The sequence below is a fragment of the Furipterus horrens genome, unplaced genomic scaffold, assembly GCF_987537825.1.
Source record: "Furipterus horrens unplaced genomic scaffold, mFurHor1.1.pri manual_scaffold_4, whole genome shotgun sequence".
Lineage (NCBI taxonomy): Eukaryota > Metazoa > Chordata > Mammalia > Chiroptera > Furipteridae > Furipterus > Furipterus horrens.
Window position 1 is genome coordinate 155791550 of NW_028327174.1, and position 12681 is coordinate 155804230.

Sequence of the window (12681 nt, forward strand, 5' to 3'; positions counted from 1 at the left end):
CATCATCCAGTGAGAAACCTCCAATATGAAACGTTAACAAACCACTTTTGAGACATTTGATCAGTTACAGCACCTTCTCCATACACTGCACAAACCTTTTTTTTTTTTTTTTTTTGCATTTCAATTGCATTTTTACGTTTCTTGAAATAATAAAGCATAATATGACAAAAATGTTGCATATTTTATTCCATTTTCTATATTATAATGGCTACCCCAAAATTCACTAATTTTGATTTTTTTAAAAATGCCTGCTGATGTGACAGCTTGTTGCAATGCAGTCTAACAAAATTGTTTTGAATGATGTGAAAGACAACTAAGCACAACTAGAGCCACCTTACAGAAAAAAACAAATGGACTTTTTGGCCAACCTCACAGCGTGTAGATGAACAGCATGTTTGTGAAAGAATCCTAGGAACTAACTTCAGAAGGTACTGACCCTGACCTTCAGGCATCCCAGCTCTAGGAGATATGCTGACCTTCAGCTGTAAAGTCAGGATGATGTAAACCGGGATGATAAACACCAGACCATCTCTGTCCTCATCAGATGGATTGTGCTAGTCTGCACGTAGACAACTTTTCAACCTCCCTCCTTGATCTCTTTGCTCTGTTCCCCTCTGCCTCCTTATATTGGGTTGACCAAAACGTTGGGGACCTGGCCTGCGATCCAGGCGTGTGCCCTGACTGGGAATTGAGCTGGTGACCCTTTGGATCACAGGCTGGCACTCAGTCCACTGAACTATACCAGCCAGGGGCTCTTATTTTACAGAAAAAAGCATATGGACTTTATGGCCAACTCAGTAAAAGCCTCTGCCTCCACTGAGATGTGGAGATGGGCTTTGAGACATGAGTCCCCCATCTTCCTAGGAGATGGGCTTTGTGACAGGAGTTTCCCATCTTCCAGGTGGCTGGCACCTGAACATAAACCACTTTCTTTTACATCAGCACCTGTCTCTTGAGTATTGGCTTTAGTAGCAGCAGGCAGCTGGGCCTGCATGAGGTTACATGTTGGAAAACGCTCTTTCACACATGAACAATAAAATCCAGAGAAGAGTGGGTACATAGAACACTTAGAACACCAGACTAGAGGCACCCGACTTTGCAGCCCAACCACCTCAAGTGTGCCATCCAAGCTGCAGAGGGCCACTGAATATAATAGAAATTCCCCTAATCAGTGTCTTCATCCTGTGAATTGAGTGCTGAATGATAGTGTATCTACCTCTTGGTTTATTGAAAAGAAAACCTTTGAATGCCTACCCTGTACATAACATGGTTTTCAGAGATATGGGACAAAAGTGACTGAGTGAGATATAAACATATATCACAGATCCTAGTTCTTACCTCTTCGATTTTATGTTTTCTTTTTAACCTCCATGGTGATTTGAATTCTATTATTTTAATGTTTAGTTTTTAAGAGAATTCTGGCCTCTTGGAACCAGATGGCGTTAGCTATGGAAATGTCCCAAAACTGAGTGCCTAGGTGGTGGACTAAATGGTTATAAATTCCTCTTAATTTGAGTAATTGGTTATAACTCCTTAAGAGCAAGCTGGTTTGCCTTTTTGCTGTACAAACAAAATTGCCCTTTCCTAACCCTTTTCTGCCAAAAGGAACAAATGATCTGCCAAAGTTATGGACTCTAATTATTCCTATAGTGTTTACCTCAGAAATTTTAACGTGTGGATTTAAGTCAGTTAAGTTTAAAATTAACAGTTTAGTTGTGCTCCTGAATAAAACATTTCAGATAATTTAATCACACAAAAGTCTTCTGGATTTACATGCTCTATTGCCCAGTGCTTTAGTTTTATCTTATTTGTTTAACTCTCACAAATTATATGTTATTACAGGTGCATACAGCCAGTACATGTTCAGGCTTAACTCATTTCTTTTGGTATCTTTGGTTTTCCTTCTAGGATTATTTTCCTTCTTTCTGAAATGCATCCTTTGGAAATTCTTTTTTGCTGGTTTATGGTAATAATATGTCTTAGTTTTTGTGATTTTAAAAGATTTTATTTATTTATTTTTAGAGTGAGGGGAAGGGAGGGAGAAGGAGAGGGAAAAAAACATTGGTATGAGAGAGAAACACCATCAGTTGCCTTTTGCATGCCGCCAACTGGGGGCCTGGCCTGCAACCCAGGAATGTGCCCTGACTGGGGATTGAACCAGTGACCTTTCAGTTTGCAGGACAACACCCAACCCACTGAGCCACACCAGCTCAGGGCTAATTTTTGTGATTAAAAAAAATCCTTTTCTGCCCTCTAAATCAACAGATATTGTTTTAAAGCTATTCTGTTGACTTAAGGCTTCTATTACTGCTGCTTAGAAGTTGGCTGTTATTCTAATTGTTGTTCTTTCACTAGTAATCTCTTCTGCCTAGGTGCTCTCAAGCCACTATATCCTTTTTCTCAAGTGAGATTTCTATTGTGAGACTTGCTCACTCTTCTCTTTCATGTTTCACTTTTCTAAAGCTTTGTGCTGCATTCTGGTGAATTTCTTCACATTTGCCTCCCCAGTCATTAATGAGTGTCTTCACCTGTGTGGACTATGTGGTTTTAAGCCATTGTTTATCTAATTTCAGTTACTACATTTTTTTTATTTCTACAAATTTTATTTGCTTCCCCCCCCCCCCCCACATTTACTTGGTCATTTTTCATGGTCTCTTGTTCTTTCATCATACTTTAAATATCCCCTTTTAATTTCTTATGGTAAACATGATGCATATTTAACATACTTTTTTTTTGTCTGTGACTAGTATTTCCGGTATTTACTATATTTGATTCTGCAGGGTTTTTTTATTTGTTTGTTTGTTTTTTTTTAACTCTCAGTCATGGTGACCTCTTTTTTTTTTAAGTATATTTTATTGGTTATATTGTTACAATAGTTCCAATTTTTTCCCCTTTACTCCCCTCCGCCCAGCACCCCCCTTCCCCAACAATACCCCCCCCAGCCCATGCCCATGGGTCGTACATACAAGCTCTCCTGCCTCACCCTTTCATATATTCTTCTTCTTCTTTTTTAAAAATTAATTAATTAATTAATTATTTTAACAATAAAAAATAACAATCCCTCCCTCTCAGACTTAAGACCCTTTATAATCTTATAAAGGACAATGGGCGAAGGTCTCGAGCTCCTCTAGCTGCTTCAAGCTGGACATGGTTGTCGTCCTACGTACCCTTGGGTCCAGAAATCCCTAATAAGAGTGGGGGTGTGGAGGGGAGGGTGGCCTTCCCACATGGGGAAGGATCGTGCAGACTCCAGGTCAGTTGGCTGTCTCCAGACAACAGCATGCTTGGTTTAACAGGTTGGCATCCTTGCTGTATTCTGGGGGCAACAGATTTGGCAACAGGGTTAAAAGACATCATTCAATCCATAACCACTAGATGATAAAAGACAGGTATTAATTTTTCAATGTCCCACATTAGGGAAAAGAAGGGCTTCTTTGGAGGAAGGTGTGCCAGGTACATCTCACCTGTCCCAAACCCTTTTGCCCATTATACTTAGTTTGGGCTGAGGGAAATATTTTGGTTTCCCCCCTCTCAGACCTCTGGGCTCTTTCTGTCCAAGCCTTTAGGACAGAAAAGAGAAACCAGTTTTAAAGTGAAGCCCACAGACCACCCCGTTCTTCACCAACCCAGCCACTTAGTTCAGTCAAACCATTGAGTCTCAAGAGGCAGCGGTGCAGACAGGATTAAATGAGGCCTATACGTACAGACAATCACTCAGGTAATGAGATTGCAGGCTTATGCCCTTTAAAAACAGAAAACACATGTTAATTTATGTAACATAACCCAGTCTGTAGGACTGTCTTATCGGAAAGACATCCAGTTGCAAGGCACTTGACATTCTTCTTGCCTGTAAATTAAACATCCTTGATAATGCCACAGACATAGTTTAACGGTCACGTTGTGATGTAGCGACCTTTCCTGTCTCTCCGTGGTTATAAGACTTCTCTCCAGCTGGTATTCGGTTGGTTATTCCAGATGATTTCTCCAAAATTAAGTTGTAAATCCAGACTAGTTCTGGGAGGAGGTTAGTGTAGCTTCCACTTACTCCTCCGCCATCTTGTTTCTCCCCATGTTGACGTCTTGATGTGTGTGTTTAAACTGTGGACTCATGGTCCTCAAATGCGTATCTCAGGGATTTTTTGAAGCCTGGGCTCTGTGGAGAGAATTTACATCTGTCTTTGTGTACTTGGATACTACCAGAGCAGAACCACTTGGTGCTGGAGTGTTTTGGGAGGGATGTAGTCATATCCATAATATTAATTTCAGTCCCTAACCTTTGTTGAGTACAGGCCTGTTGATAGGAATTCTCCTGTGATATTTTTTAGGTTTTTACACTCTACCCAGAGGCAAGGGTGAGAGGAGCCAGTGTCCCTGCCTTCTCTATCTTCCTGGTGTTTTTTTACCCCTAATAGGTCTGTCTACTTTGATCTGATCTCCACCCTGTTTGGATCCTACAGTTTTATCTGCCTTCCCAGAAGCCGTCTGTTGAAATACCTGCTTCAGTGCTGGCTTATCTCTCTGGCTCTGAGCTTTGTGGGCCTTTCTGGCTTTTTCAGGATTTCCCCCCAAGGCAGCTCATATTTATGGATTATCATCATTTTTTAAATGATATCTGCTATTTCCTGGTTCTTCTAGACATCTACTTTGGAATATTGTTAGACTGAAGCCCCAGTGGTTTATATATGCAGGCATTTCAGTTTTCCACATCCAGTAGCACTGATGGAGAAAAGGGATTCCATGGATTACTCAACTGAACATTCTTTGAGATAAGGCCTCGGAATCCTTGAGAAATAAACATGCAGTAAACTTGCTTAGGAGATGGGAGAGGGGACAGTTGTTAAAAAAAAAAAAAAAAAAAGAAAAGAAAAGATATCTGCTTGAAACTATCTAATTCTCTTTTTAAGATAGTCTATAATGACAGTGTTTGGGAGTGGTGATAATAAAAAGGAGGATACACACTGAATATTTTATTCTTATTAAGGTATATCTCTCACTATGAGTTTCACTAATTTCCCAGTATCGTTAAGAATGCCACTTCACTGAAGGAGAGTGTATTTGAAAATAGGTAGCATAACGTTGCTAGAACATATCAACTTTCAGTATATTGAAAGTGTAAGCTGGACTTTATACTGATGTATTTTGAGTTATGGTTTTTTTTCTAGCATTGAGAAGTTTGTGGTTTTAATCAAATCAAATTGGTTTTGCTTGTTTTAAAACAGGCTCCAGGTATGGAAGAAGTAATATGGGAACAGTACACTGTGACCCTACAGAAGGTGAGTGCTGCGTGTTTCATAGGTGCTGTAGTCACGTTCTTGAGTTTCCAGATCATGGGTCTTGTTTATTTTGACCTAAACACAGTTCTTCCCCTCTTCAGGTGGATAATGCATTGTAGGGAACAGCTAGCAGTAATTACCATGTTAACAAAAATTTACATACTACCGCATTAACATTTTTTTTGTTTAAGTTATAGTATAGAAAATTATAGAGATTATTTAGTGCATTCACCTAGCTCCAGACAGAAGAGGTTATGAAAGAAATAAAAGAGAGGAAGAGGAGAGGAATGGAAATAACCTGTACTGTCTTAAGGACATTAAGGTAGCCTCTACAACTTTTATTATTTTGATTAAAATATATGGAAAACTTAAAACTCTGAGTTTGATGTCTAAACTAAATTTTAAAACATTGGTTTAGCAATCAAGAGTCATGGGTTGTTTTCCTTTTCTCTCCTAATTGAATGAAGAGGTGCTGAGTTAATTAGATCAAAATATCCTCTCCCCACCCCCAGTGATATGAAAGTAGGAGTAATACCATATGTAAACATATTTTACTTAATTTTAAAAGTCAGTTCACAGGTAGTGAGGTAATACAAACAGCTTCCAATATAGGGAGTCCAACACATAATCATTGCTCAATAAATGTTGGTACCATTCCTTTTTATTCTGACAGCAGATTTCAAGGTAGGTACAGGAGACATTAATAACCCCACTCAAAACAAGTGTAGCCACCAAGAGTGTGTGAGTGATGTGTATGCAGCTGAGCTGGACTCGAACTTCAGTCGTGACCCCCAAGCCCTATTCCATCCAGCCGCTTTGGTCAACATCGCAGTGATTTTCCTGAGCCCTGCAAGGATCTTCTTCCTGCTCTGAATCCCTCCCATCTCTGTTACTTCTTAGAGGAATTGTAAGTCCCTCAGACAGAGTCTTCCTTCCTCAACTTCGAACCCTGTCTTTAATGAAAATTTTGTTTCTGAATAAATATGTATTGAATCAATCCAGGTAGAAAAAAAGAATAGACCACTGCTCAGATGCTGAAACTTCTGGGGCAGTAATCATGGTTTCGTCAGTTGAGGGGTTCCCTGCTTTAGGTATTGTTTTTCAATTGTAGTCATCTTCTGACTCTTCTCTGTGCCCTTCCACTGGCATTTCACATACCCCTTGAGTTGTGGATTCCAGTTGGCAAGTGAGAGACATTTTAGGCCTGGTACAGAGGATGGAGCTAACTCTGTGCAGAACCAGGCATGAGGTGATGGTGTTGCCAAATTCAAAGCCATGTGATTAATGGTCAGCCCCAACTGTTTTGTGTTTGTAATTGTTTGTCATCCATGGGCATGGTGGGCCCCACGTGGGAGCTTTTCCTGGGGGAAAATGTTTTATTCTGAGATTTTTACATAATCAAACTCTGCTTTAGGGTTATAGACACATATAACCCATGTCATCTGGATGATACCTGGGAGCTTAGGTTTTTTTAAACAATGAAATGAATTAGGATTCTGCATTCTGTGGGTTCTTTGTTACATTTCTTGGCCATGGAGGTGATTAATCTGTATTTCCATCTTATACATTTTATATGCATATAGAAAAGAATTTACCGTTTCGCTGTCTCATAAGATTTTAAAACTAAGTTTATCTTCAGATGTTATTTAATCTTTAAAATCCATTTACTTCTTTTTCACTCTATATTAAAATGGAATCACCAGCTCACCTAACTTGGGAGTTAAAAGTATACATTCTAAGTATGGTTCCAGCTCAGGCAAGGATATGAGGACAGGTATGATTCGTGATTCCAATAGCACAGCCCTGTTTGGGCAGATGTTATTTTCCATCCCCTGCCAGCATCCAGTGATAACTCCAGTCAGTTGCATCAATCTTTTCCAGCTTTCACAAGGCTGTTTCTTTTAGATAAGGAATTTCCCTTTATAAAGCTTTCAGCTCACCATGAGGCTGCTTTGTTTTGTTCCTGTAAGCCCACTCTTCCCGAGCTGTCTCTGATGATTGGTTCGCCGTTTGTTTTACTAAGTGCTTGTAATAAATCCTGCAAGCCACTTATAGAAAGGGTGTTTCTATTTTTTTTCTTAATTTTTTTCTCTTAACTTCAATGAGCAGGATTCCAAAAGAGGATTTGGAATTGCAGTTTCCGGAGGCAGAGACAACCCCCACTTTGAAAATGGAGAAACGTCCATCGTCATTTCTGACGTGCTTCCGGGTGGGCCTGCCGATGGTCTGCTTCAGTGAGTGTTTTCTTCCTGACCCAGCCCCTGCCAGCCCCACTGGTTGGCTCTAGACAGGATGCTTTGGGTGGTGTGTACTTTTAAAATAATTTTTAAAAAGCATATGTGTGTGTGTGTGTGTGTGTGTGTGTGTGTGTGTGCTTTTATATACGTATATTGGGTTGGCCAAAAAGTCCATATGATTCTTTCTGTGAAAAAAGATACATTTTTCATTTTCACCAATAACTATTGATTTGGATATTTTGAGTATGTTGGCTATCTCCCACATGGTTTAATGTTGATTGTTCTCAATTAATGTCTCAATTTGATCGCTATCAATTTCAACTTGTCTACCAGACTATGGAGCATCATCCAGCAAGAAATCTCCAGCACAAAACTTCATAAACCATTTTTGACATGTTTGATTAGTTGTAGCACCTTCTCCATACACTGCACAAATCTTTTTTTGTGTTTCAGTTGCATTTTTACCTTTCTTGAAATAATAAAGCATCATATGCTGAAAATGTTGCTTATTTTCTTACCTCTTCAATATTAAAATGGCTACCCAAAAATTCACCAATTTTGATTTTTTTTTAATGCATGCTCATATGACAGCTGTCACAATTCAGTCTAACAAAATTGTTTCAAATGAAGTGAAAGACAACTAAGCACTACTAGAGCCATCTTACGGGAAAAAAACCTTTTGGTCAACCCAATATTTGAATATATATGTGAATTGGGACCATAACACACCAGTCCCTTGGGAACATCAAACTTTGGAGGAAGGAGAGCTGTCATTTTCTTAGGAAGAGAGTTCTAACTGTCACAACTATCATTCCTGGGTTTAGGGGCCATTTCTGAACATGGTGTATAAAATTGGCATGCTCCCCCAACTCCCCAAAACTTAACCCAACACTGTTTATTTTAATTTATATTCATTAAGAACTTAATGAGTATACTCTGGCTTAATGATTATCTGATTTGTAAGAGGGATGGAAACGGGGAACATTTACTACATGAAAACACAAGTTTTCCAACTGCCACCTTTCTGGTCTGAAGAGGCAATGCCATTGGAAATATGTGTGTCTGAGTCTCTCAGCATCATTTTTCAGGGCAGAATTTGAAGTCAGTCATGTGATTGGCTTGGCCAGACAGTTCCAAAGTTTTGGTTCTATTGGCACTTTAAGTCTCTATGGGCCTATCAAAGTTAGTCATCTTTCAGAGAGCAAAGAAAATTTTCAACTGGTTCTTGGGATGAGATAAAGTAAGAGTTAGGGTTCTGTGACCACAAAATTTCTTTAAGAATCTGAGGCAAGCTCTGACTTCCTCCTATCCAACACACAAGAGGATGTAAAGCTTCCTGAAGCTCACTGTGCACCTGAGGGAAAGAGGCCTGATGCAGGAGGTCACTGGTGCTCAGACCTTGCCATTGTCAAGTGGCTCCTGGTGGGATTCTGTGGTTTTGGGTCCTTCTCCCCCACTGCTTTTCAGTAAACAGTCAAAAGTGGGCCAAGGGGCTCCTGGGTTCTTTCTTCAGAACTCAGACTGAGTTGACTGATTAAGCCTTGGGAGTCATCAGACACTGAGCCCTTTAATAAGCATTTCAGGTCAGTTTGCTGCCTCTGCTTGTTCCTAAATAAAAGATGTACAGTGACTAGATGGGAGCTGTTCACCACCCATGGTTATGTTTTGTCTGCAGAGAAAACGATAGGGTGGTCATGGTCAATGGCACCTCCATGGAGGAGGTGCTCCATTCCTTTGCGGTTCAACAGCTGAGAAAAAGCGGGAAGATCGCGTCCATTGTAAGTTCCGGGTTTGGTTCTGCTTCCCTCTGTAGAATTTTGTGTTTTTTGCTCAGAAGAAATTATCACTTGCTTTTAAACACTTGACAGAATTATATAATATAGGGGCCTCTACCCCTTGTATCCTCACTACTTTAGGAGGGTGATGTAATGGATGACGTAAATAATTCCTCCCGGCCTCTTTCTAGTCTTTCTCCTAACTTCTTATGACCAATGATTCTCTTATCTGAGTGAGTTTGCCTTCAGTGCCAAGTTAAATAGTCATTCCTTATGAGAATTAAATAGACTGGGAACAATGGTAAAACAGTATTAATTTGGAAAATAAATTTCACCTCATTTGTAAAGGTCCAAACGAGATGTTATACCTTCATAAACTGGAGTTTCTTAGGACACAGTGGTAGTCTATAGCATCACTCACTTATTTGCTCTCATTCATTTAGCAAACATTGGTTGAGAATCAACTCTGAACCAACTCCCACTTGGCCGTGGAGCAGGTCTGTGCTGCAGGAGTGTTCACTCCAGCGGGGCCAGTGAACCCACAAAGCGGAAATTTGGAGTATAGTGAGTTTAAGGGCAGTACTAGGGGGATGCACTGGGTAGGAGGTATTTCTTTTTTCTTTTCAACTTTATATTATGAAAATTTTCCAACAAAAGGAGAAGTTCAAAGATTAATGTAATAAACAGTTATATATCTTCTACATGTTAACATTCTACCATTTTACTTATTTTTTTCTCCATATGTGTATGTAAACACATACATATTTTTAGTGACCCATTTGAAGTTGCAGACATGATAGTTTAGTTCTACTTACTTCAGCCTGCATCTTCTAAATAAGGATATTCTTCTACATAATTATTATACTATTATTCTATGTAAGAAAATTAATAACAACTCTGTAGTATCATATAATCTCCAGTCCATAGCCTAAGATTTCTTTGATGGACTTCTTCTTCTTCCCTGTGGTATTCCATCAAAGTTTAGTCATTGCACCTGGCCCTTATCTTTTTTGTACTTTTTAATCTAGGTGGATTCCTCTTTCCCCCGCCCCCGCTTTAATGACATTGACTTTTGGAAGAAGCGAGGCAGTTGTATATAGAATGTCTTACTTTCTGGATTTTCATTTTTATAACTTACAGTGATTTAAAGTCCTTTGGAACTTTTCACACTTTGAGTAGAAGCAGATTTTGGAGGCACTGTGTTGAGAACTTTATATTCATTGTCTGACTTTATTCTCAACCTTATGAGGTCTTTATTGCTCTGGTTTTTCAGATAAGGAACCTGAGGCGTAGGGACACAGTTTTACTGGAAGGAGGACCAGAGCTTTTAGTTACTGCATTCTCTTATGTTTAATTGTGATTGTCCTAGTCTCCACTGTGTTTTGGTTAACAGGTGGTCAAGAGGCCTCGGAAGGTTCAGCTGGCCCCCTTGCAGGGGGGTCTTCAGCTCAATGAAGATGACCGCGCCTTTGAGGTGATGGATGAGTTTGACCACAGAAGCGCCCACAGTGGGTACAGCGATCGGTACAGCGAGAGGAGCCGGCTGCGCAGCTGGGAGGACAGCCTAGAGAGGGGGCATCCCCCCGACCGGCTGCACAGTGGGGAGAGGGACCGGAGCCGCGGCCGGAGCCTGGAGCGGGGCCTGGACCACAATGATTATGGCAGAGCCCGAGACCGAAGCCGCGGCCGGAGCCTGGAGCGGTGCCTGGACCACGACGACTACGGCAGAGCCCGAGACCGAAGCCGAGGCCGGAGCCTGGAGCGGGGCCTGGACCACGATGACTACGGCAGAGCCCGAGACCGGAGCCGCGGCCGGAGCCTGGAGCGGGGCCTGGACCACGACTATGGGCGAGGCCGAGATAGCAGCCGCAGCCGGATCCTTGACCAGATCTATGACCCGGCCTACGACCGGGCCTACAGCCCAGAGGAGGAGTACCGGCACAGGGCGCAGCCTGATGCCCGGTACGAGGTGTCCCGGAGCCGCAGCCGGGAGCACCTCCACTCGCGCAGCCCCAGCCGCGAGCCAGGAGGGCGGCCAGCCCATGCAGGCCAGCTGGAAACAGACAAGCCCATCGGGGTCCTTCTGATGAAAAGCAAAGCAAATGAAGGTAGTAATGCTTGATGCAGAAAAGCATTAGTATAATCATAGCTAACTCTTCCATGGCACTTACTGTGTGCCAAGCACTGACTTAAATGCTTTGTACCAGTTAGCTCATTTCACTACCTCATGTAGGAGTTAGCACATCTTAATTTTATAAAGCACGGAGAAGTTCATTGACTTGCACATTTAACTGGCATGGGCTGCAGAAATTTAGCTTTAAACTACTAGGCCAGTGGTTTTCAAAGCAGCCTCAGTCCCACCTGGACACTTGTTAGAAATGCAGATCCTCAGACCCCAGCCCAGCCCCACTGACTCAGAAACACTGGGGTGGGTCCTGGGAACCTGTATGTTAACAAGCTCTTCTGGTGAGCCTGGTGAAGCTTAAATTGATGAAACCGTAGTAGAGGACAATATGCTAGCATCTTGATTGCATTTTTGCTCTATGCCAGGACCTATGCTGAAATAATTTTATTTAGTCCTCACCGGCACCTTGTGTGATAGGTAGGAGACTTTGTTCCTGTTTTACACATGGGAACATCAAAGTTCAGAGACATTTCTGGTATGCCTGAGATAGCATAGGGACTTGGGCCCCAGGAATGAGTAAATACCAGGTGGCAAGGAAGACAAGTTAAGGCCAGGTAGCCAGAAGGAAGGCCAGAGAGGCTGACCACAAGAATGTTACCACTCCTCCATTCCCTGCTCAAAGGAAAAAAAAGGGGGGCAGAATTTTATCTTTCTTCTAACTGCTTGCTTTTCCTACACTGTCATGGAAAAAATTCCACATGCCCTCTTTCTAAAAGCCCATCTTTTTTTTTTTTTTTGCAAGCCCACTTTGTCCCCACCTTATAAAGCAGCCAAGCAGAGCCAGCCCCCCAGCCAGTTTAGAGGACCTTCCTTTCCTCTGTGCTGCCTCCCTGATGCTCAAGCATAAGCTTAATTAAATCTGCCTGGAAATTTCTCTGGTGTTTTCTTTTGATTTCTATCTTGGGGAACCCAAGAACCCCAATTCCATAGTATGCCCACACATGAGGTAAGCTCTGGCCCAGGAGGCCTGTCGCACCTTGCTTTCTTGGAGCATTTGCATATGCTTAATCACATCCAGAATTCACTAAAGCCCTGTGTGGCAGCTAGTGAAGCTACTAACACCTGTAGTGTAAGTTAGGGTTCTGAAACTCAGAGGGGAAGTGATTTGCCCACATCTTGAAGCCAGTTAAGTGTTGGAGCTAGAACGCAAATTTCCATTGATGATGGGAAACTAATAGGTGAATGAACAGGGCTTTAAGCCCACTGTTGAT

General features: G+C 41.5%; 1 protein-coding gene across 5 annotated transcripts in view; it reads left to right on the plus strand.

The window, feature by feature from the left end:
- The window catches only part of TJP2 (tight junction protein 2), a 94816-nt gene that overhangs the window by 51756 nt on the left and 30379 nt on the right, over positions 1 to 12681 (plus strand). For all 5 annotated transcript variants that reach the window (XM_090274154.1, XM_090274155.1, XM_090274152.1 and 2 more), the window contains 4 exons: positions 5220 to 5273; positions 7383 to 7507; positions 9186 to 9288; positions 10679 to 11393. In XM_090274154.1, coding sequence (XP_090130280.1) covers positions 5229 to 5273; positions 7383 to 7507; positions 9186 to 9288; positions 10679 to 11393 — 988 coding nt within the window. In that variant the 5' untranslated portion in view covers positions 5220 to 5228. The remainder of the gene's footprint in view (positions 1 to 5219; positions 5274 to 7382; positions 7508 to 9185; positions 9289 to 10678; positions 11394 to 12681) is intronic.